Source organism: Lonchura striata, chromosome 15, assembly GCF_046129695.1.
Source record: "Lonchura striata isolate bLonStr1 chromosome 15, bLonStr1.mat, whole genome shotgun sequence".
NCBI lineage: Eukaryota > Metazoa > Chordata > Aves > Passeriformes > Estrildidae > Lonchura > Lonchura striata.
This window is the reverse complement of record NC_134617.1, coordinates 5115247-5139688: the sequence shown is the minus strand read 5'-3', so window position 1 is coordinate 5139688 and position 24442 is coordinate 5115247. Positions and strand designations below refer to the sequence as shown.

Here is a 24442-nt window from a genome sequence, read left to right as displayed (position 1 = left end):
GGAATTTATCAGAATTTTGATTGTGTCTCAGAGCAAGGGGAGACTCAGCAGGAGGAGTTGATGCCATGAAGCACATCAGCTCCCAGCTCTCCTTCCATGTCCCACGAGGGGAAACTCCCTTTGTGTGCCGCTGTGTGGAGCAGCGATGAGCCTGTGGCAGCCCCAGTTCAGCCCTGTACCACCTCCCGTGCATAACTGCTCACAGGGTCAGGCCCTTGTTGCATGTGCAGGGGGGTGTTCCTAAAGTGGCCCCAGTGACTCTGAGTCACAAAAGCTCGTTTAATTGTATCACACGTAGATGGAGTGACTTTGATGTTTCTATAGAGTGAGTGCCAACAAGAGAGGCCAAATCGTCAGCTGTGGAGTCTGGTGCTAAAACCTTAATAATGAAAACCCCTGAACCATGTGGTCCAGAACAGATCTGGCTCATACACAGGCAGCTGGAATCAAGGGACAGTACAAGTAACAGAGAAACAAACCATTACATTTTAAAAATAGATTTCTAGAACAGGTTCTTTTGTGAATGTTGTAGAAAACAATGGCAGCCAAAGTGCAGTCATTCCAAAGCAGCATATTTAACTTCAGCTTCATAATTTATTATGTGTGGACAAGAATTTGTTTCCTGATTAAAATACTATTTGGCATAAATCATTGTCTCTCACTCTGCTCATCACCAGGCTGAGCAAGAGCTGCTGGGCTGGTTCACTCATCTTTCTTGGGTGGGTCTGGGATGCTTACAGAGAGTGGTGTGAAGCTGAGCAGGACCTTGTGTCTCTCAAAGGCTTTGGTCTGTCTGAACATTTTGTCCGTGCCGTGCAGAAAATCCAGCACTCCCAGCACTCCGTAGCACTGATTGAACCTGAGAACCAAACACAGATAAACATCACTGAAGTTACTGAGGTTACCTTGCCCTTTCCATTCCTTTCTGAGCCCAGATAATGTCTATAGGATTTAATGTCCATAGCTGCACCAGTCTTCCTGGCAGCTCTGTCAAAGCCTGGGTGAGTTTTGTGCAGCTTCTCTCTGGTGCCATCATTGCCCAGAAATGGTGGCACTGAGCAGCAGCTGTTTGTCCTGGGCAGCTCAGAGCTGGGGGAGCACTGGACACCCACGTTACCATGCCCCACGTGCTCTCAAGACCTGGCTGTCCTGGGATATGGAGCAGATGTGCTTCCAGCTGGCACAGCTGTTGCACCCACAGTGTCTCAGCTCTGCAGTGATCTGTGTCCTGGCATGTGGTGACTGAAGTGTCCCTGGGCTGGTTCTGCAGCAGGGGCAGACATTTCTGGGCAGCATGTCTGAATGTAGTGCACACTGGGAGATGGGAATGCTTCTCCACTGCTCAGGTATGTATCCTTGAACAGTCTCCTGCAACTGCTCTCTCTTCAGCACAGGAGGCTGAGAATATCTGTCAGGAGGGGTTAATGGTGATTGTCTGGGGAAAGTGTAATCTGATCAGTGTTAGTAATCCCAGTGTATGGGAGGAGAGGGACAGACAGGCAGGCTCATTTATTTTACCTGTGTGACTTGTCCTAGCTCTGTCTTTAGATCACATGAACTGTATTCTGAACTTCTAGGAAGAACCTAACTGTCCTTAACAGGGCTGGAATCCCCTGCAATTCCAGTTTAACTGCTCTAAGAACTGGCAGCACTCAGCCTGCTCTCAGGTGAACTGGAGAACTGCTCTGCTGGTGCACGAGTTAGGCAAACCCACTTGACCCTCAGAAAGGAGCTTCCCCAGCCAGTGGTGCCAGCAGAGAGGCAGGAGAATGGAAAGCTGAGCAGTGCCCAGACATACTTGAGGTGGTGGAAATCATGGAACTCTGGAGATGGCAGGAGGGGCAGGTGGTAGCCACAGTGAGAAATGCTTGTTGTTACAAGAGCAATGGAGAACCATGCTGAGACTGAAACAATATGAGATCCCATGATCATTGGGCCAGTCATGACAGGCAGAGTGTTGGAGACCTGGAAATGAGAAGTAAGTACTTCATTAATGGGTCCACTACCAGCAAACTCTCCTCCAAGAGCTGAATTGTCACCTGGTGATCCATCACACCGGTTTGTTTTGTGCAAACAATATAAAGGGAAGATCTCTCTGCCAACACCTTAATTAAAGTTACATAATCATTCAAAACGTAATAATAGAGATAAGCGAGTTCTATCTACTACAGCAAACCATTGTCATAGCCCAAACTCCATAAGCCTGCAGTAGAAGTCAGACATGACTCCAAACCCTGGGTGAGTACAGCATGATTCCAGTAAATCACCCTGGACTCTGAGGTGTGAATTTCAGCTTCACCTTGAAATAATGCTGAATCTGCTCTTGGGAAACCTCACTGCAAAAGGGCATGGCCTGCAGACACACACAGCAATGTGACAAACCCTGCTGCATCTCTTCACTGTGCTCTGCCCGTGGCACAAAAGGCTCTGCTGCCCAGACCCAGCTGCATGTCCCAGCACAGCTCAGCTGGGCTCCTCAATCATTATGCTGTCCAAAGACTGTCAGCTGGGGAGACCCTCAGAGCAGGTCAGGACTATTGGGAACAGGAAATAGAATTTTTAAGTGTAATCTTTTGAAGGTGGGATGTGTTTTCCTGAGAAGCCTCAGCTGGAGGGGTGTTGGAATACATTCCTTGCAAGCACTGATCCCAGCAACAACCACAAAAATCCTGACAGATTTCCAAGTCCACAGGATCATTCAGGCTGTCTCATATCTATTGCTGAAAGCACTGTCTGTGCTCCCAGTCCTCTTGGGGCTCATGGGAAGCCCTGTCTAGTCAGTTCCTTATCTACTGGAGGCCCTTGGATCTGTGCTCTGAAAGCTACTGGAGTCCAGTATAAACAATTACTGCAAGCCTCCAAGAGCCAAGCTTCTTGGCAATGCAGCTCAGCTTCCTCTTCCTAAAGAAGAAGCCTCTAAGGGCATATTTTCTTCTCTTCCCACTCCACCTCATCCCATGGAAATCACACTCCACACAGCAACTGGAGGGTGACCATGGGAGAATCCACTTACTATGTGCTCTATTGGGTGAGCATAAATGGAGACCACACCGATGGGGGCTGTCCACTCGTGGTGCTTCTTGTGAATGTGCTTATACAGCACTGGGTGGTGAACAAGCCTAGGCAGAGTAAACAGAAAGGCAGGTTTTGAACTCTGCAGAAAAGTACTAACAGAACATAGAATTTCTGCAGGGGACTTGCTTGTGTCTCCTCTAACATTAAGATTCCAGAGCAGCTGGCAATAAGAGTGTAGAACACCTTGCTTCCTTTGCTCTCTTTGTATTGAGCCCTTATTCAATTAATGTGGTTGCTGGCTTATGATAAACTCAGGCCAGATAAATCCCATAAATCAAAGTCCCTGAATTACTTATTTACTAAAATATTAGAGTACTATTAGGGGAAGACTCACTTTATGCTTTCATTGTTTTGACTTTTTCTACTGGCAACTGTCAAAGAATCAGAATTTTCAGTTCCATGGGTTCTTGGTAAAAAATGGCATTCACATTTTTTGGGTGAATTTGTCCTAAAGGGAAACCTACAGATTTCTGAGAGTACTGTGTTTGTTTCTGCTTCTACTGTGGTTGCTTCTTGCTTCTTTTGTCTTCCTTGCTTTAGTTCTGTCCTCTAATGTTGGTGTCAGTGTTTGGAAATCCTGCAGTGTTGGAAGTCAGGCTCTGATTTGTAGGTGCTGCACAAGGGAACAGACACTGACCCTTGAGATTTTTGTCTTTCAGGATGGTCAGTCTTGTTCTTTTTAAAGAATGCTGGGTTACAGCTTCTGTGGAAAACTGCCTGTTCTGTTTCTTCCTTAGCTTTTAAGCTGTTCCACCTTTAAAATTCTACTCATTTTTGTTTACTACAGTTACTGGCAGCACCAAGGCCTCATGTTGTGAGGGTGGATTTCAGGACCTGTAAGATTTCCTAAATAAATACAAGATTGGTGGAACAGAGGGATGAGGATTATTGCTGTTGTAGGGTATGAATATAAATTTAAAGGCATGGAGGAAAATCAAGCACCTGTTCCTGTGCTCAGCTCACCTGTGTGTATAATAGAAGAGAATTTCCTCTATTACAGTAAAAATGCTTAGCTCCACAAGAAACCATTGGAATGTTGGTAATTCCTTGCTGAAGGTGTTTTCCCACCATTTCATGATGTAGAACATGGGCACAAGCATGGGAAAGGAGACAAAGAGCTGATTACCCAGGGCTGTGTAGATGGCTTTCCACAGTTTTTTTCTGTCCACCTGCAAAAGAGAAGTCAGGACTTGACAAAAGGAAAGAAGTTTTAGTTGGAAGGGTGAAAAGCTTTAAGATTTGTAGGTAGGTAGTTAGTTTTGGGATCAGCTCTTTAACAAGCAGACAATCAGTAGCCTCATAACAGGATCTGCCTTTCTCCCTGCAGTGGGTATACAAGATTTGACTTGATCCTCCTGGAATCCTATCTGGTTGCATGAGAAGAGCATTAACAGGTTCTTCTCCCCATTCCTGGCCTAAGAGACTGCAGGAAGTGTTTAGCCAGAAGAAAGGCAGAGTGAGAAGTACTTACAGGATCATTCTTGCCCAGCTGAATGCGATAGCGAGTAATGAAAGTTGGCTTTCCCGTTACATCAGCCACCAGAAGGATTCCATTGAAGCCCCAGAAAGCAAGTGCAGGCACCAATGCAGCCCCTGTGGCATGAGGAAAGGGCAGAGATGTGTGAATGAATTGGGAACTATGGCAAATCAGAAACAAAATACACTGGCACAGTACCCAGAGGACCTCGCTGGGACCCGGATGTGCCAAGTGTGTGTCCCCTGCCCCAAGATGCTTTGAAATGGAATATTGGTAAATTCTGACATCCAGGTAAGACCAAAGAATGGCAAGGAGGTCAGAGCAGACTAATGTTTCAGAGGTTGAAACTTGACATAACTGAAGCTAAGAAAAGGCTTTTCTAGGCGGCTGGGAGGCCTCTGTTGCTTTTAAACCCAAGTAGGATAAGGTTGACTTGCTCTAGAACCTGGCAAGGTTCTTCCAGCTCTGTTCACCAGCTGCTAATCACAGGAAAGAGTTTTGTAAGTACTACAAGAGTAGAATTCACTAAACTTACTTACATTTTTAGTAATTAGTTCTACTGAGTCATTCAGTTGCCACAGGAGCAAAGTGTCTTCACAGGGAAGCCACTTCATTAGCAGCAAAAAGATCAGATTTTCAATCTGCACAGGGTCCTGATGGTGACCATATCCAAAAGCAGAACAGCTGCACCACATCACCTGTGGGTACCTTCCAAGCCAGTGCTTGTCAGAGGGAGAATTAGTGAGTTTGGGAAGCTTGTCCATGTCTCCCTTTTATATGTAACACATGGATGATTTCTCCTGAGAAGCATTGTTAAAACTCACCAACGAGGAAGATTGTCCACTCATCTCCCTCCATATGGTCATAGAACTCCAACCATGCTGTTTGCCAGAAATTGCCTAAAGTTATATATTGCATAAACCTGTGGGAATAACAAGTGGTTGATTGCCCATGTATTCATCCACTTTTCCCCCTTTCCACAGAAAATTTTCTCTTCAAGCTGCTTTGCTTGAACATTCTTACCAAGAAGCAATGTTCACTAAGGCAGTGAAGCTGAGCAGGCCTGTACTGAAGACGTAGGCACTGATCCTCAAGGCATCCGAGAGCTTCTTTCCCTGTGAGAAGCAACAAGAGTAAGCACGTGCTGCTGCGTCCTGCCCTGGCACTTTTGGTATTTGAAATGATGAAGGCAGTCCTGTGATGGCCTGTTTTGTTTCACACACACTCTGAAGAACACAATAACAAAGCTGTTGTGGGATATTGTGTATAATCATCCATCTGTCATGCTTACAGAGATCTGGTGCATGACTGATGTGGAATTTTGCTGGAATAACCAAAGGCAGAGAAAGGACCACTAATTTCTTTTCCCTCTTTATTTGGCATACTGCTCAGTACCTGGAGGGCTGTAGCTATAGGTTCTGGATAACTCAGAGCAGTGGGAAAGGAACACTGAGCAATAAGGAATGGTGCTCCATCTCAGCACCTCCCTCCCTCCCTCAGTATTTTCTCCCTCCCAGGTTGCAGAGTTTTCTCCCCACAGCAGTCAAGAACTGCTGTGCTCAGATGACCTGGTTAACAGGAATAAGTATATTCAAAAAGCAGTATTCAATATATTTGAATATTTAAATATTCCAAACAAAGTTGTTTAGCAAATACACAACAAATTTATAATTAACATTCTGTCTTTTATAGTAGTCCAAGTTGGAATTGGTTCTGAAGTGCAATTAATTTGATTTTCATGAGTGAATATGAATTATATCTATCTGCAATGTAAATGTTTTTTAAAAAATCAATGCAATAGTATAATAACCAGCTATTGTCTTCTTCATTCCTCTTCCTTCCTGTTTTTTAACTATGGTGTTGTGCTGCACAAACAGACTGGAGTGAAAACAGTGTGATTCATAGCTGCTGTCCTGCTCACCTCCTGTCAGAGAGGACAAACAAGAGAGGCAGCTCTGAGAAATGCCAAATGCAGGTGATTTAGGGTAATGCAATATAAAGGAATCCCCTTTACATGGCTTTTATATTCTGTAACAGTCATAGAACATCAAATGTGGCCTAGGACTTACAAGCAATATTTATTTGTCCCAGGACAGAACTTTGCTTTAGCACTGAAACATTCACTATTAAAACAAACAAACCATTTCTTCCCATCACCTCTCACCTCCTTTTTTTTCTTTTTTTTTTTTTTTTTTTAATCTAAAAAGCAAATAGGGGAGGAAGAAACTGACAGGACTTTTGCCCTACAGTTTGATATTTGTGAACCCTATGGGTTTATATGAGAGCAGTGCAATCAGCTGCCACAGTTATTACTGGGGGTACTGAAGTGCAAATGCCAGGCTGGCAAAAGCCTCTCCTCCAGCATCAGATAGTGCCTGCTGGATCCTGGACTAGAGATCTGCTGTCTTAGCAGTTTCATAATTCCAGTTGCATCCATGTTATGCCCCATGTATGCTGATGTAAGACTTTCTTAATCTTTAGACCCTGGACCATCACTTACATATTCTTTAGAAAAATAAAGGTTAAAGAAGTTGTAGAAAGCTTTGAGCTTTTTAACAGACTCGTATCTTATAAATCCTTTTTCTCCTGGGATGAAGAGCATACCAAACAAAAATTGTCTTACAAGTGTTAGAATTTCCAGTTAGCCCAAATAAGGTTTTAGTTGCTTTAACATCCTTCAGCTCAAGAATTTCAAACCTTTGTAACCCCTAGTAGTCACAGCATGTCCTGCTTTGAGACAGGAGAGAGAGGAGCTAAAGTTCAGCACTTCAGGTATTTTAACAGCCCTTTGGCTAGAAAGTGTCTTGTTTTGAGGCTATGTTTTTATTGCATATGATGAAGTGATTACATGAATCCCACATACTATAATTACATGAAATGTAGAAGTAGAGAAGTTTACATAGAAAAAAAATCTTGTTCATCAAGTCCAAGTGCTTAATACCCTGTTTCTCCTCATGCCAACAGCTACAGCACAGTAGTTTCCAAACTAATTCATGGATTCTTGCTCTTAAAGTCCTTGTAGAAGTTGGCAAATTCCTTAAGTGCAGAACAGGGTTGCTGCTGGCAAGGTAAGGAGACTGGGGCACATCAGCTGGCCATAAGAGTTTAGCAGGACCACTCTGAGGACCACTCTGTGAGCTGGCACAGCTTCTGTTTATGGGGGACTGTGGTGGGTTCTTGCCAGGAATGCATAGATAACAGGTCCTTCCCCACTTGCTGCTGGAGCTGCAGTCCACTGGAAGGGAAAAATGCCAGGGTAGTTTTGCTTTAGAGATAAGAGATGAGCTCCTAATTATGCAAAAATGTTCGGAATGAGGATGTGTCTGTCACATCTCTTAGAAGATGATTCAACACATTCAGCCTTCCAAGGCACCTGCATGACAAACGATGAGCTTGAGCCTTTACCTGCTTCTGCAGCTCAGCTGTGGAGGAATATCCAGAGTCTGTTTCCATCTGAAATAAAAGGTGATGTAAGTAAGTGAACCTTGGCCAGCTGGATAATGGCAAAATATGATGCAGACAACAGCAAATCACATCCACTTGCAGTTCAGTGCTAAAAGTGTAAAATATTTACTCTCTGTGCCATGTCCTGTCCTCCTCCATCCTTCACGTGTTGGCCATGGAGCAAAGCTGAGTTCTTGAGAAGAAAAATGCCCTTATTCCTTGAGGAGTTAGTAGTGTCCCAGAAGATTAACAGAAATACAAGGATAACAAGGAAAATGGGAGAACAGCCAAAACCAAAGCTTTTGCTTGTGTCACTGGTGTGTTGTGGTAAGACTTCCTCATTTGATCTGGCCCAGGAATACACTGCAGCACCCGGCAGCTACTCCAGCCCTTCCCAAGCTGTAAGGAAATTATAATGTGGGATATATGTTCTTCCATAATGGCAACATGCAATTAAACAAACAGGGATGAAAACAAAATGAGTTTGGGCCACAGAGAGTTAACACAATAGAACCCCACAGCCTTCTCTCAAACTGAGTTACAGTTTAAGAACATGTTAAATAAGAAAATAATCTTTGCTTCAAGTCCTACTATGGACACTTAGAGAGTTAAAGTCCTAAGTGGGCATGTGGCCATCTCATAATGAATCTCCCTGCATTTGGCTCTGCCTTGACCCTTTGTTGATGGTTTTGTTAAAAGAAATTTTAAAAATATAGCAAACCCAAGGTTTGAGTAGCTGCTGGGACTTCACTGCTGGCCATAGCCATGAAGGGTTCTGTATTTGAGGCTATGTTCTGGCTGTCTTAGGGATTATTGCATAGTTGTTTTTATATTTCTGCAGTCCTATAATCAAATATAATTAGCAAAAGTTAACAAAATATTCCTTAATATTTTATTGGTTTCACATGGTCTTTAAGAACAAACACACAACTTCTAATAATATGACAGACAGATTACTGAGGATTGCAGAACTTCATCCATTTTGCTTTCCCTACTCAGCAGAATATTCAAGCATAGGCAAACTGTTACCTAAAATACAAAGGCACAGAGAAGGTTCAAATGTTCTTGTCTGGGGTATAAACAGTTTGAAAATTACTCATTAGGAAGATGATATTCTATTACCTTGATAATGGAGGGAAGCTTCTTGGGAGGCTTGCAGCGTTTCAGAAAGGAGGAATAAACTGTCAAAAAGAAATCCTGTATTAGTCAGGAGGTTTAGATTTGAAATTATAGCCTTCTGGGTATGTTTTTACAAATACAACTCTTTATTTACAGGTGTTCCAAGCTCTGTTACATTACCTATTAATATGCAGGTCAAAGGGAATGAGGTAGTAAAATTAGACACCTTCCTGCTTACTCACAGCAAAAGAGCAAGGCCAGCCCACCATACCACACACTTTAGTGGAAAAAACTGATGTTAGACAGTTCTGACAAGGAAAAAAGAAAAATAAGGCCAAAAGGGATTTGAAACTTGAAACCCTGAGGGCAACTCCCAACTCTATATTTCAACACTAGGGCTGGATGTACTCCTAAGGGAAATGCTAAGTTTTGGTAGCAGTCTTAAAAAGAAACCAAATCCAATTTCACTTTGTCTCCCTTGGCCAAAAAAGGTAGTGTGAGAGGTGCCCTAAGGTGCTATTGCTTAAAATGAGAATGTATTGGGGAACCTTCAGGGTCCCAGGGCTTTCTGTCCTTCCCCAGACACAGAGCTCCTCACTACTGCACTTCATGAGCTACCACAGCCAGTCTGTGGGATTTGCTTTTCCTCTCATATATTGCTTGCCAACCACATCTTTATTGATAAAATACACCTGAGCTCTAATATATCTGATGAAGAATGCCCATAAGAAACAACCAAAAATAATCTGCTAGCCTGAAGAGAACAGCATAAATACCAGGCCACAGGCCAAATTTAAATAGATCTTAATTTTTAAAAGAGCTTCTAATCACATCTGTTACATAACATCACTATGTGTCCATCTTGTCACACAGGTCCTCTCAGGGCAGGTGTGCCCACTGCCTCCACGAAAACACTACTAAAGCTTGAAATATGTCAGGCTTGAATAATCCATTCCTTTGAGGCTTTGCTCCATTCCAGCTTTCTTAACAGGTTGTTCAGAGCTTTGAACAGTTGAGTGTCTGCACAGAGGGAGATTTCACAGCTTCTCTGGGAAATCAGTTCCAGTATTTGACAACCTTCACTGTCAGTTTTTTCCACTTGGAATTTTTTTGATTATAACTCCTATTATTTGCTCTTAGGCTGTGCACATCCCTATCTTTACAACCACCCAGCAGGGAGCTGAGAAGAGCAATATCCAATTATTCTGCTGGGACAGTAAAGTAAATAGTGCTGGCCATAGTTTTCTGTGGTTAAAGAGATTATTCTGCTCTGATGACTTTGTAGCAGACAACATTAGATGAGGAGAGGCAGATGTGAAAGGGGAACCTCACTGAGCTGGAAGGCTGATGCTCCAGAGGTTCCTCCATCCAGCAGAGCTGACTCAAACCTGCTGAACCTTTGCATGTGAAGAGCTCCAGAGCAGAGCACTGTAGAAAACGTGACTGCTTTAAGTTTTTAGAAGAAGGAGCTATTACTTGATTGAGTTACATATTCTTGCATTTAGTAAAGAGTCAGAATTACAATCACATTTCTAGTACCCTTTTTAAAATTATCAATTTATGACAGAAGGCTGGCTTGGGCAAAGATTTCCAGTTCAAAGCAGAGCTGCCACATCTGCTTACCCTCTGTTTCAGAAGATTGCCTTTATTAAGCCACTTTTCAGGATAAAATTTTACATTTACATTAAACCCAGAAAAAAATTGGAGTAGGTTTTCCCCAACATCTCATTACCTACTCTTTTTTTATTGTGTAATGTCTCTCCTCATTCAGAATGCACCAAATACATTAAAAAAACATTCATGTAACCATGGCTGTTTCAGCAAACAAAAAAGCCATTCAGCTGCTTGGCACTGCTCTCATGTTGGCATATTTTACAGCCCCAAATCAACCACTGAAGCTCTCAGCTGCCTGTAGCTATTTCCAAATATCAGCTATAACTACTACTGCTTTAAAAAAAGTTCCTTTCCCGTTATTTTGAATTAGTTAACACAAAATTTGATCCAAAGCAAATTCTCAACCCTGGAGTAAAAGTAATTGCCTTTCTAATCAGTCTTTTGACATTAAAGGGGAAACATACACTAGTCAATCAAGAATTGTAATACATTTTTTAATATTATTATTTCCATGTGTAACTTAATTTGCCCAAAAACTGTTCATTAAGTCATAGATCTTGTTTTCACTGAATTTTTCACTTTTGGTACTGTAAAAAAGCTAGCTTGTCTAAGTCATGTTTTAAAATGCTCAATATAATACATAGTATAATGCTCAATACAATCTGAGTAGAATCTGAAAAAAACCCTGCTGTATTTGTTACTTTTTTTTTGTTTACATGTAAATTATTATTTATGCCCCATGCCTGCAGTTCTGTTTTCCTTCTGGTGCCCAGAAAGCCTCAAGCTGAGGCAGCACAGGTGCCCCTTCCCTGTACTGCACCCACTGCACTGCGTCCTTCTGTGCACGGCAGACACAGCTCAGAACAGCTCCATCTGAGGTGATGGACTGGCTGCCCACCCCAGCTCCCTGGGATTCCCTGTGCCTTCCTCCTGAAGTCTCTGGTGTAGGTCTTACTTCACTGAAATCAACCTTTATATGGCACAGACAGTGGAAAATTGTTCCTGGGAGAACAAAGGCTGTGACTATCCACAGAAGTACAGAACATACAGAACAAAAAACACAGGACCACTTACCTGGTCACCTGAACAGCCGCATTTCTGTGTAGAGAGACACAGGACCAGAAGTGGTGTTTGATGTCCTACCAAGCACTGCACAGTTTTAGGGGAACCCCTGTTCCTAGAAAAGCTGACAATGGACTTCACACAGACATGACACTGCCTTTTAATGACTTCCTCAAAGTCTCTATCATATCTTTTCAAGCACCCTTGAACTCTGGCTGCCTGTTCTTTCTCACCACCTGCCTGATGGTAGCCTAGGAGAGGTCCTTTTTGTCTGTTCAGAGCAGAGTTCAGCTCCTCACTTTTCACATCTCCTGTCGAAACTTTATGAGGGTTTAGGCAAGGGCAATAGGGGTGTGTTTCCAAGCAGGAGCTGCCTGTCCCCTCCCAGACAAGTCATGTGAAGCCAGTGCCATGTCACTGTTAGTGCTGGCACTGTTCCCCATGTCTATGTGCATGCTGTTACTCAGTTAAGCACGTGGAATACACTGATTCTGCAGGTAAGTTTTTCATCGTTGTACCTGAGAACAAAAAATCCACCAACACCCCTAAAAGTAAGTAGTTTTTATAATTCACCAACTCATGGCTGGAGCACAAAATAGCTACTGCCAGTGCAACTGAATGGGTCAAAGGTATTTGTTAAAATCAGTAAGGGTTACTGTGGAATTTGGCAAAAACCCAGCAGTCCAGATTTAATCCTGTTGTACTAAATCTAAAAATTACTCCAACTCTGTTGCTACACAGTGCCCTCAACCAGTAACAGGCTTTGCTTGCATGGCTAAGATGAAGACACACATAGGTTAGCATGTACTTGGGCTCAGTTGTCTTTAAGCATGTTGTTTACAGACCATAAAGTGTGTAATTATGGTATTGCAGAGAGCAAGATGTAATTTACAGCGGCATCGATCTTTCTTATGCAAATGTGGCCCCAATCTGTTACTCAGCCCATAAATAGTGCCCTATTGCAAACTAAGCTCTGAGAACTGAGCGTGTTACTATCATAACTCTCCAGATCTATTTTTCACAGGAGGAAAAACAGGGAATACTACCTCTGCCTCCCAGTTATCCTTGTTTGCCCTTCTCAGGTGAAGCAACACATGCTTTTTCTCAGTAACACCTAGTTCCAGCAGAGCTGGAACTGCAGAGAGCTCTGCAAGAGTGAACAGTGTTTAACACTGTTACTGCTTCCATCATCACTTTTTCTTGCCTAGTTCCAACTATTCCCTGGTAGGGACAGAAACTGTAGTTCTTAGCTGTTGCTACTAATTGGTATTTATCACACAGAGCAGGCTCAACAGAGAGGAATGTGATTCCTTCAAACTATTTACTCACGAAGAGGAGGAAGTGGAAATGAGCATCTCAAGAGAGGGGTGCCATAAGGATAACGTCCTCACTGATCTTTGGATGTGAGCTTGCAGGGGGAGGGCTGTTCAACCAACAGCCAATAGTGAATTTCAGACCTCAGTGTTCCTTGTGAACCACTGCTCAATTCCAGCATGGGTGATCTCTGAAATATTCATACCCATAGGGACAACTCAGCACATTAGTCATAGGGTTGTAAGTGCCATTGAACTTCTGCTGCAATTGTGTGTCTAGCACAGGTTGTCACTGATCAAACTGCTGCTTCTGCCTGCTGGCTGCCCTGCGCTGGTGTCTCTGCCACAGACACTCCAATGCTGCTGCAATCTTTGCTGAGCCATGCAAGAAGTCTGATTCCTTCTCAGCAAAAAAAGCTTTTTGATCAGACACTTCCTAACACAACTTTGTTCACTCCCCAGAGTTTTTGTAATAAGCACTGGTTGTTTCACTGTTTGAGAGGAACATCAGGGGGAAATCTATGAAGTATCTTTCAGGGGACTGGACAAGCCCATACTGATAGTTCCTCAAAAGGCTGAAGAGGAATCTGAACTTGGCACACATCACCCACTGCCTAATTCCCTGCATTCTGAACCAGATCTCTCACCCTCTGCCAGGGCACGTGTGCCACCACCTAGCACTGCAGTGCTTTGGGAGCACTTGTGGAACAACAGAAGGCTGAGGAAAACATAAATTCACCTTTCAGGGTTCCCACAAGGAAGGTTTCTTGTGGTGCTGTGAGTAAGCTCTAAAGAAAAGGCACAACAGGACATGCAGCTCCAGCTGCCCAGTGTGAAAACATTGAGCTAAAGACCTTTATTCCACCTTATAATGCAGCTCTACACTCGTATGTAGATGTGAGGACTCTTCAAGACTTGCTTTGGAGTGCTGGAGCTGGAAGCAACCTTGGTAACCTCCAAATACAGAAATGATGGGACTTTTTAAAGAGCAGGGTGCCTCTTCCAGCTATTCTGAATCTTTATTAGCCATGTCATGTTTGAAAAAAATTCTGATTTCTTCGAGCAAACTGTGTCTCCAGTGCTTGCAAACATCTCTGAACAGCTTTGTTTTACAGACAAATTTTTACACACTACAAATGTAATTTATCACAGGTGATTATTGCCTGCAACATTTTTTATTACAGTACCAAGGCACAGATATTTACAGTGGCCTGAGGAGATGCATCCTCCCTTTTCCCCTCGATTCAACATCCCTTCAAGCACCAGGTTTACGAGCAAGAAAAATGTCTCTGAACTCTTCTGGGAAATAAAAATTTCATCTTATATTTACAGGGTGCTGTAATCCAGCCTGCTGAATTTACCTGCTAACAACACAGATTTCCTTGTACAAAACCCCAGACTCAAATGACCACAGGAAGAAAGGTGGTTACTTTCTGGCAGTGTAGCATATTGCATGTTGCATAAATTGCACAACACCAGAGACTGCAGAGATAAGGCAAAACAGTAACTTTCTATCATCCCTGAAGATAAAACTCTGAATCAAAATAATGCGCAATAAAGGGAATGTACCAAGATGCTGACAGCAGCAAGGTCACTCAACACAGCAACTCTTGAAAAACCCTCTTCTTTTCTAACGGCAACATTTCTGCTGAGGCATGAACATAAAACCTGAGACATTGAATGGTGTCTGATGTGTGAAAGATACCAATATCTGCTTTTCCAGATACTTTGATCAAAATGCTGGGCAAGTAGCCGAGATTCAGGGAAAGACTCCCATATGGTGGGCAGACAATCCAGTACCAGAACATATATATTTATAGAGGCACATATTTTAGAGATATTTTATAGATGCAGATTATAATCTATATATATATAGATATATAATCTATATATCTAGATATATAGGTTATATATATCTATATATTATCTAGATATACAGCTATATCTATAATCTAGGTATATAATTTATTGATTATATATTTTATTTATATTTTAATATATATTTTACAAAAGATGCAACCCCGTCCAGAAGGACGGCAGTCTAAAATAAAGGAAATACGATCTAAGTTTAATTAGTAGACGAGCTTCCAAATGAATTGCCTATGTACCATCAGCATCAGCCAGCAAAGCCGTGTTACACAACCAGTATCTGCTTTACCAGCTACAACCTTCTGTTGCTAACGTAATGTAAATTCCACTCCTGGAACAGAAGCCTATAAGTCTGCAGGTGTAGTAGTAGGGACTTAAATGACTTCTAAGCCCCTGCAGGAAGAAGCAGAACTTGCTCCATTAATAAGCTTAATACGCACTACACCGTAGGAGCAACGCGTGCCAGGCCAGCAGCTTCAGGAAATCCCCTTGGAACACAAACCCTCATCCCGCTCCCACCCTGCGCGCCCGCGGCCTGGGAGCCCGGGGGGGCTCGGGCCTCACCCCGACCGGGACCCCCTCACCTCCCCTTGCTCAGGGAGGGGCGGCCGCTGCTTCTTTCGGGGACGCTCAGCCGGGGCCCGGCGCAGCCCCTGTCCCAAGGGATCGGGGTGCCGGGGGCTCCCCATGCTGGAAGCCCACCGCAGCCCCGGCGGGCGTTATGGCGACGCCTCCCTCAGGGAGCGGAGACACCCAGCTCCTTCATCCCTCCCCCCTCCGCCCGCGGAGTTTGGACTCGCCCGCCATTCTCAGCGCGGGGAGCCCGGGCGAGCCCACTGCGGGAGCGGGGGGAGGGGGGGGAAGCACCAGCCGGTGTGGGCTGGGCAGATGTACCCGCCCCGTCGCGCGCTCCGCCACGTCTCGCGAGAGGCAAAGCGGCGCGAGCGGCGGAAGCGCCGCCCCTCGCGGCGGGGCACTCGGAGCCGGCGCGGGGCGGGAGCGGCGCGTCCCGGCCGCGGCTGCCGGGAGGTACCGGGGAGCGGGGCGGGCACCGGCACTGCCACCGGCACCGGCACTGCCACCGGCACTGCCACCGGCACCGCCACCGGCACCGCCACCGCGGCTGCGGGGCCGCGCCTGGCGCTGGGCTTCGGCGGGCGGCGGCCCTCCCGCTTGCCGGCCGCGCTGAGCCGCGTCCGGCCGCCCGCGGGCTGTGAGGGGCCCTGAGGCGACCCGGGCCGCGCCGCGGCGGTGCGCTCGTCCCTGCGCTGGCGCAGGCCGCTCGCAGACGCCTGGCGGCGGTTCGCCGGGGTTTTTATTACGGGAAAGCGGCACCAGCCGGTGGCTCGCCCGAGCTGGGGCGCTGCTGGCGCTGCCGGTGGTTCCAGCCGGAACAGCCCGCCGCAGTGTGCCCCGAGTCACAGCCCAGGGGGAAGAAGCCCAGAATGGGTTGGGAGGGACCGCAGTGGGTTACCTGGTTCAACCTCCCTGCTCAAGTGTGGTCATCCCAGAGTATGTGGTACAGGATTGTGTCCAGGCCATTCTGGAAAATCTCCATTGAGGCAGCCTCCAAAACCTCTCTGGGCAAGCTGTTCCCGTGCCCGGTCCCTGCACAGTTTTTGCTCATATTCTTCCTCATGTTCAGAGGAAACTTCTGTGCATGACTTGCTGCCCATTGACTCTTGTTCTGTCGCTTGGCATCACGAAGATGAGCCCGGCTCCATCTTCTTAGCACCCCCTTTAGATATTTCTACCCCTTGAAACTCCATCCAATGAGTATTCTCTCTAATGCATTCTGTTACTGTGTTTAAACAATTGTCTTCATCATAGAATCACAGTGGGGTTTGGATTGGAGAGGACCTTCAAGATCATCTCATTCCTCCCCCCAGCTGTGGGCAGGGACACCTTCCACTAGACCAGGGTGCTCAGAGCTCCATCCAGCCTGGCCCTGAACACTTCCAGGGATGGAGAAATATCCCTGGAGTGAGGGTTGAGAGTTACAGATGAGGATTCCCTGCCTGTACGTCTTGTGCCCTAAGTGTCAAAGCTTATGCCAGGAAAAGGAAGATAGGAGTAATGATTCTACTGGACTGTTGATTGTGCATCTACTTTTATATTGTGAACAAATGCTCTTGATTTCATTCAGCATGTTCACAGAAAGTGATAAAGCAGGAAAACTTGGTGTAAACTTTAAACAGGTTGTTTGAAGGTGAAAATGGTAGTGTGACTGACTCCTACAGCTCATTTATTCACATGTTATTCTTCCTTCACTTAAAGCATTATTTATTTATCTCTTTAATGCAGCACACTGATAAGATTGCACAGCTTGTGATCCTGCACTGTCATTTGAGTTCAGCATCAGCTGCCTTTTTTCTGGTCCCTGCAAGATGCCAGCAGCCCTTGCAGAAAACAGCCAGGTTATCTGTGAAGTATGGGCCAACAACCTGGAGGAAGAGATGAGGAAAATTCGGGAGATTGTTCTGAGTTACAGCTACATTGCCATGGTAAATGTTTTATACTTGACCTAATTGCCTTAGTCAAGGGATTTTTTGGGGTTGTGGACTAAGTTGATTCTTGAGTGAGAAATGTTTCTTCCTACCCCCTGAAAATTTGAACTAAAAGAGGTGAAAAAATAAAAAGCTGTTTGGTAGCTTTTCAGAATTTAATACAAGCGGTGATGAGTATGGGTTGATTGAAAGAAGGGGAAGAAGGAGACTAACTTAAAAACGTGAATTTATTTAATATTTAGCTATTCAGAGTGTATTCATTTGTGCAGCAGGAAAATTAAACAAGTAACAATTGGGTTTAAATCCTTATTTTTCCACCAGTGTGTTTGTCCTTTGAATGTTTTTCTTCATTTGATTATAGATGATGCTATGGGAGTGGTGGTCAAAAGGCTTGCAAGTCACTGCTAGCAGCTGGGCTGCCTCCTTTCAAATGAAGGCAGATGTTGATTCTTAGGGAAGAAAAATATTCTGGCTGTAGATAAGACAATATGTTCAGAAAGCTTTATTTAAGAAGAGCATAATCTCCCCTAGGTGGGAGGAATCTCCTCCTGCTCTTACAAGTCTGTATCTGCTTGGCAGCACCCCAGTGTGTTAGATAAAGAACTGGTTTTAGCTGTGGTACTGTAAGTTCTGCCAGCTTTGCTTAGGAGCACTGAACCTCAAAATCTGAAAAGTCCTCATTAAAATGTGGCAAAAGACAGGTGCCTTTGCAGAGTGTGGGGGATTTTGGTGTCAAATTCAGCTGTGGAAGTGAGTATGATTTTTTTGTTAACATTTGTCAATGGGAAATGAACTTTTTGCTTCTTTTCAGTCTCACTGGAGGTGTTCTTAGGGTTTGTTTGAGTGACTGTGCTGTATGAGTAGACAGATAAACTTCTTGGGCAAGGGAGAGATTATGTCAGGTGCACAGCACTGGCTTCATTGTGAAAGATTTTGTGTGTAGTCAGCAGAAGCTCAGTGACCCAGTCTGAGGGTAGGAACAGCGGCAGTTTGGTGTTCAGCACAGACTGCACACAGTCACTGGCTGGGTAAGAGGTTTTTCACCTAACAGATGGTTTTTATCTGATAGGTGGCTGCTGTTGTTGAGGTGTGTTTGACTGACAGCAGTTTTTGTTAATGTGGGCATTGACTGTTCCTCAGAAGCTGTGAAGGTTTTCACTGTCTGGGCTGCCCTCACAGAGTGGTAATAATGACTGCTGACAGAATCCATGGTGAAACTCAGTTTTCCCTTCTCTGCCAGGACACGGAGTTCCCTGGAGTCGTTGTCAGGCCAATCGGTGAATTCCGCAGCTCCATAGATTATCAGTACCAGCTCCTTCGCTGTAACGTTGACCTGCTGAAAATCATCCAGCTGGGCCTGACTTTCACAAATGAGAAGGGGGAATACCCTTCTGGCATTAACACCTGGCAGTTCAACTTCAAATTCAACCTCACGTGAGTCTTTGGGCTTGGCATTAATTTCCTGTTCTTTCTGCTGGAGTGATGCTTTCCTTTGGCAAATACCAGTGTCCATGTGCTCATCACTGCTGGCTGCTTCTGAGCAATAAGGATTCAGATTCTAGTACAGACTGTGTGGGAACCTAGTTTGGAGTGCCAGGAGTTAACAGTGTATCTGGAAGTCAAAGCCATGCTAAAATTCTATCCTCATTATCTTTTCTCTTAATAATTTTGTGTGCCTTTTTTTCCTGGAACAATGTTTGAAACTTCATTTATATATATATCTATGTAAAACTCCATCTCTTTCTGCTAAAAATAAATGGATGTGCTAGTCTCATCAAAAAGAAAAAGACGTCTTTACAGATCCATGCTTAAGTATAAGCTGGGATCTAAAAACATGTTGGTGTAATCATCACATCTGTTCAGGAGAATGAATCTTGTTAAATGGAGTGTGGCAGTTCTTGTCTCCTCCATACTGTAATATCCTGGGCTGCAGCTGAAACAAGTTTCATTATCCCTTCCCCTGTAATTATAGAGATAAACTCAGCATAATTACCACTGAAGCTGTCTGGAAATAAAGAAAGGGTTTATCTGGCAAAACCACATACGTAGAGGAAATCAATCTATTTTTATGAAACTGTTATTGGAAAGAATTACAAAAATTTGTAGCTATGTGCAGATCATCCAGTTCTTGACCCCAAAAGTTGCACTATTTACTCCGCAAATTGTGAGCTTCTTACAAGTATTGAAATCAGAGTGAAGTGGCTCTGTGATCACTTAATTTATGAGTTGTCATAAATGAATATGAGTTATCATATTGATAGAACTTGGCTCTATGTGTTTTCTCTCCCTCAAATGACACAAACCAGTAAAGAAGTCAGGTTCCTGCTCAGCTCTCCACCAAACACATGATTCTTGTCCTTCTTGAGTCAAGGATGATGCAATTCTGTTTACTCCCAGAGATGGAAGCGAAGTGCTGATAAGGTGGTACATGCTGTGGAGTGAAAAGGAAAAATGTAGACTGGAATGCTGGCCAATGCTTTAGAGCTGCACATCTTCCTGTTTGGGAGAACTCCCCTTTCCTCTGGGCCTCATCTGTGGTGCTTCCCTTTACCTTGCAGAAGGGACATTGTTCGAAACAGTCAGTTTCAGTCCTATGGAGGTGGAATCTTTAGAATTTGCACTAGCAATGGTAGTGTTAACGAGTTAACTAGTTAGACTGATCACAGAACTGCTTATTATGGATGTAGGAGTCTGCAGTAGTGGTATTGAAACTGAGCCAGTTTGAAATTTCTAGAGAGACAAACTGGAACCGGGAGTTATCCTACTGGTTACTCCAATTCTTGACATAGTGTGGGGAGAATTTTTCTAAAATGAGCTTGTCTTGGCAGCACCCTGAGTGCAAACTTGCTTGTTTTTTTTCCTTCAGGGAAGACATGTACTCTCAGGATTCCATAGACCTCCTTGCCAGTTCTGGGCTGCAGTTCCAGAAGCATGAGGAAGAAGGGATTGATACCCTGCATTTTGCCGAGTTGCTGATGACGTCGGGTGTCGTCCTCAGTGACAGTGTGAAATGGCTGTCCTTCCACAGGTGGGTCTGGATGCTTACTGACCCTGCTAAATCTCCTCTTAATTTTCTGCATTTTCTATGGAGATTGACAGATTTTAAGGAGAAAAATGAGCAGTCTTGCAGTTCTTAAAATAAGCTTCAAGATATGAAGGCCAAGTTTAAGAAGTAAGGACACTTCATGGTCTGACTTCCTGACTGCTTGTGAATATTTTTGCTGTTAGTCTCCCTCTCTTGAAGAAGTTGAAATGTTATTTCTGCACTTAGTAAATGTATTGTAGAAGATTTTGTTTCTTCTTCCTTACAAAGTTGGTGGTGCTCTGAACTTCCACCTGTGTGGTTAAGCATTCTCGTTGTAGCATTTCAACCAACTTGATCAGGAAACCTCTGGTCCAACATGGCATCACAAACGAAAGGACTTGCCACCACCTCCTTCTATTTCAACAGATACTTGCAGGGTTTCCTGCTTTTTTGTGTTGCCCTTAGCTGCAGAAATATACGCAGGTGGGAAGGATTGTCTATTCTTCCCAATGGTTTAGCTGTTCCACAAAAGGCTAGTGAGGGCACCTGGGGAGCATCCCAAAGTCCTATGTTGACATAGAAAATCAGGATGAGTTCTGGCTGAGATCTAGAGTTTTATGAATGTCAGAAAATGTTAAGGCTTGAAAGGCACAGTAAGTAAAATTCTGTTGAAAAAGAAGGTACTAGTACATTGGGTTATAGGTCCTGCCTGCTTACCTGGTTTCTCTGTGGTTTTGTTTTCAGTGGTTATGACTTTGGCTACATGGTGAAGTTGTTGACAGATTCCAGGTTACCAGAAGAGGAACAGGAATTTTTTCATATCTTAAACCTTTTCTTCCCATCCATCTATGATGTGAAGTACTTAATGAAGAGCTGCAAAAACCTCAAGGTACTTTTATCTCCCCAGCAAGCAGATGATGGGTATCAGCACTGTGCATGTGCAGGAATACAAGTGGCAGAACTGCTACGTACGTTGTCTTAAAATGGAATGTGTACAAAAGTCAGTAGTGACACAGAAACACCTGAGACACAGTTTGTGTCTAATGGATACTGCCCTCCCCAGTTTCAGACTTAGCAATGTGTTTATTGTAAAGAGGACATTGCCACAGCCTTCTTGTGTATCAGATGCTAATTATAATTCAGCATATTTATGTTTCCTGTGCAAGGGTATTTCTTTTACGTGAAATACTCTGTGACTTGATTAACTGGTAAGAGAGTTGAAAGTAATTTATCTACTGAATCACAGCCTTGAGTAAAGGGAGGGAAAGGCCCAGCATGTGCAACCTATGAATGTACCCACAGTTATCTCAAGTATCTGTTACAAGAAAAGAAGGCACCTAAATTTGAGAAGAGTTATTTGTGCACTCTTGAACACCATTTCCCAGTGTGTTTCACTCACAACTGGAGTGTGTGTACTACTGGGATCTGCATTGGTTCATTATACTGTTTGCCCTTGTGTTTTGGAGAAACGTGGCAATTTTGGTAAGAGATAAATATTCTAAAATAAAATCTCTTGTTCTCTTTGCAGGGTGGCCTTCAGGAAGTGGCAGATCAGCTGGATTTGCAACGAATTGGACGACAACACCAGGCAGGATCAGACTCTCTTCTCACAGGAATGGCATTTTTCAGAATGAAAGAGGTACTGCAGTGTTCTTCCTTCTCCACTTTCTGTCCATAAATGTCAACATGTATAACGTGTTATTTGTTTTGGTTTGGGATTTTTGAAGCCATCACACCTCAAACTATCAGGAATAGGAATTGCTGATATTGGCACAGACTTAATCTGTTTACTTGCCTTTCATGTGCTTATTTTAATTTGTGGACTCCATCTTGGTTAGAGGTGACAGATTTCAAATGAGCTATTAATTAACATTGGATGTTTTCTGATTTAGAGCCACAATTAAACAATACCTGTTTCTCTCTCTTTTTTTTTTTAATCTGCAGTTATTTTTTGAGGATACAATTGATGATGCAAAGTATTGCGGACGACTGTATGGCCTTGGCACAGGAGTGGCTCAGAAACAAAATGAAGATGTGGACTCAGCCCAAGAGAAAATGAGCATTTTGGCCATTATCAACAACATGCAGCCGTGATGAGCGGTGCCCCTCAGCAGAACATGTTTACCATATTGGCAGCTGCTGTCCTCAACCATTTTCCCTAAACAGTGTCTCAAACAAAAAGTATCTCCAGTACACAGGCTGCACCAAGCCTTGCAGTTTTGCTGAAGAGCTGCATTTTCCTTTGAAACCCAGAAGAGTTGACTGAATTCCTAAAGCCAGCATTTGTGGTTTGCTATATTTTTAATACCAAGGGCAAAGGACAGAATCTATTGTGTATACCTCTGTTTTTTTCCTCTTTTTACTGTACAGAATCTGCAAGGAAGATTTACCTGTAGAATATCGGGTCGAGCTGAAGGTTGGGAAATGCAGTGAAAATGGACGCAGACACGCACACAGATTTACCATTTGTGTTTTATAAAGCTTGTTTTAAAACTTCTGCATGTTGTGAGGGTGACAGCTTCACCTCAAGTGTTGCTTATTTTATCTCTTGTCTGTGGAAATTGCTCCCTTTGATCACTGCAGAGGTTTGGGTACAGATGACATTAAAAATGATCCTTGCAGCTAAAAATACTCAAGAGATTTGCTTTAACAACAGAGGGAATGGAGATTAATGGAGCTGATTTGATCAGCACTCCTTAGTTTCTAATTCTCTGTGTTACTGCTTTGACCCATGCTAAGCTTCAGCTTTGTTCTTACGGGTATTAAGGAACCGTTCTGGAAATACATTCAGAGGCCCCAAAGTTCACCTTTGACAGGGATTGAACCAATATTGTAAGTTCAGTTTTCTTCATCTTAAACCTACAAATTTTATTCTTCTCATGCAACATAACTACGTCACCATGGACAAATATTTGTTCCTCTTCTCCCCCCTGCTTCTCCAGCCCCTAATTTTACAATATACTTAACAGGTAAAACAGTTTCTGATTTTTTTCCCTGAGTTTCTGGGTTTTTTGCATTGTAAACACCCGAAAAGCAGTTAAGAGGATGAAGAACTTGGGATTCTGACTTTGAAACACATTCTATAGTATTTTTTTTAAAAGCTCTGTAATGACATTTCTTAAAAGAACAAACCACTTTGGACCTGTCAGAAAATTTCAAAGCTTCATCTGGCATTTTGAACAAGCTTAATCCAATATTAAAGAGTTGAGTTTAGAGCTGGTATTTGAAATGTTTGTATAGACTAGTTTTTATTTTTTGTAAAATAAATTTTTGTAAATCAGGCTTTGTTTTGGATTTTCCATTGAGCACTAGAATTTCCACAGTTGAGGCTTTGGAATCTTAATTTGGGAGATACATGCCTGAAGGTGCTCGTTTGTTTCCTTTATCATTTATGATGTGCTCCTGGGGTAGCTCTTAGTAAAATGTCTTTGAGCTTATTGTGCAGTAGCTGAGGAAAGCTGACCTGAAGAGCTGAGTTTTATTCTCTCCCTGCTGCTCTCTCAGCACAGCTCAGTCTGGTGCAGTATTCCTGCACTGCAGAGTGGCCACTTAAAGGGACAAACGTGTGTCAAGTTTTCTGCTCCATCTAAACTGCAGTGGTTGCTGCTCTAAGTGCAGGAAGGCATTTTGGTTAAGCACTGGCTCCCCCGCCTGGTTTTCAGGAGCTTTGTACAGAATTTAGCAAATGCAAATTGGTGGCAACGCATCTACAGCAGGATCTTGTTTCAGTCTAACCCCTGGCTTTCACCTGCTGCTCTTGAAGTTGTTCTGAGGGTTTACTCAGCTTGAAGCAGGAAATCTGTCAGGATTGAGTTTGCATTTTGGCTGGAAGAATGTGGAACAGCTTTTGATCTAAAAAATCCATACTTTTAATTCTTAAACAATAATCTTTACTGTACTTGAATCTTTCTAAATTCATGAAGCATACCCATACATT

General features: G+C 43.5%; 2 protein-coding genes across 8 annotated transcripts; one reads left to right on the top strand and one right to left on the bottom strand.

Moving 5' to 3' along the window:
- Positions 1 to 481: 481 nt before the first annotated feature.
- Positions 482 to 15714, bottom strand: FAXDC2 (fatty acid hydroxylase domain containing 2). Of its 7 annotated transcripts, none has more exons than XM_021552148.2 (11): positions 15538 to 15714; positions 11804 to 11915; positions 9119 to 9177; positions 7958 to 8005; positions 5576 to 5667; positions 5377 to 5474; positions 4547 to 4668; positions 4039 to 4244; positions 3014 to 3119; positions 1799 to 1965; positions 482 to 859 (listed from the first exon to the last, which is right to left on the bottom strand). In XM_021552148.2, the coding sequence occupies exons 4-11, from the start codon at positions 8003 to 8005 to the stop codon at positions 703 to 705; spliced, it is 996 nt and encodes a 331-aa protein (XP_021407823.1). In that variant the 5' UTR covers positions 9119 to 9177; positions 11804 to 11915; positions 15538 to 15714; the 3' UTR covers positions 482 to 702. The 7 variants fall into 7 exon arrangements, with proteins under 7 accessions (XP_021407823.1, XP_021407824.1, XP_021407826.1 ...); XM_021552149.2 differs by having other exon boundaries at positions 11804 to 11906; positions 15558 to 15714; XM_021552151.2 differs by having other exon boundaries at positions 11804 to 11900; positions 15558 to 15714.
- A 201-nt stretch (positions 15715 to 15915) lies between these two features.
- Positions 15916 to 23787, top strand: CNOT8 (CCR4-NOT transcription complex subunit 8). The gene is made up of 7 exons (XM_021552142.2): positions 15916 to 16002; positions 17278 to 17477; positions 18721 to 18914; positions 20347 to 20508; positions 21250 to 21394; positions 22034 to 22144; positions 22450 to 23787. The coding sequence occupies exons 2-7, from the start codon at positions 17361 to 17363 to the stop codon at positions 22597 to 22599; spliced, it is 879 nt and encodes a 292-aa protein (XP_021407817.1). The 5' UTR covers positions 15916 to 16002; positions 17278 to 17360; the 3' UTR covers positions 22600 to 23787.
- Positions 23788 to 24442: the final 655 nt, after the last annotated feature.

Bases quoted from the DNA above. Each gene is read 5' to 3' on its own strand.
- CNOT8 (XM_021552142.2), top strand. From the start codon at position 17,361: ATGCCAGCAGCCCTTGCAGAAAACAGCCAGGTTATCTGTGAAGTATGG. The intron at 17,478-18,720 runs GTAAATGTTTTA...CTTCTCTGCCAG, and splicing joins GTTACAGCTACATTGCCATG to GACACGGAGTTCCCTGGAGT. The intron at 21,395-22,033 runs GTACTTTTATCT...TTCTCTTTGCAG, and splicing joins AGAGCTGCAAAAACCTCAAG to GGTGGCCTTCAGGAAGTGGC.
- FAXDC2 (XM_031506083.2), bottom strand. From the start codon at position 5,826: ATGATTATACACAATATCCCACAACAGCTTTGTTATTGTGTTCTTCAG. The intron at 4,245-4,546 runs GTAAGTACTTCT...TCTCTTTTGCAG, and splicing joins AGCTGGGCAAGAATGATCCT to GTGGACAGAAAAAAACTGTG. The intron at 3,120-4,038 runs GTGAGCTGAGCA...TACTCTGCCTAG, and splicing joins CTCTTCTATTATACACACAG to GCTTGTTCACCACCCAGTGC.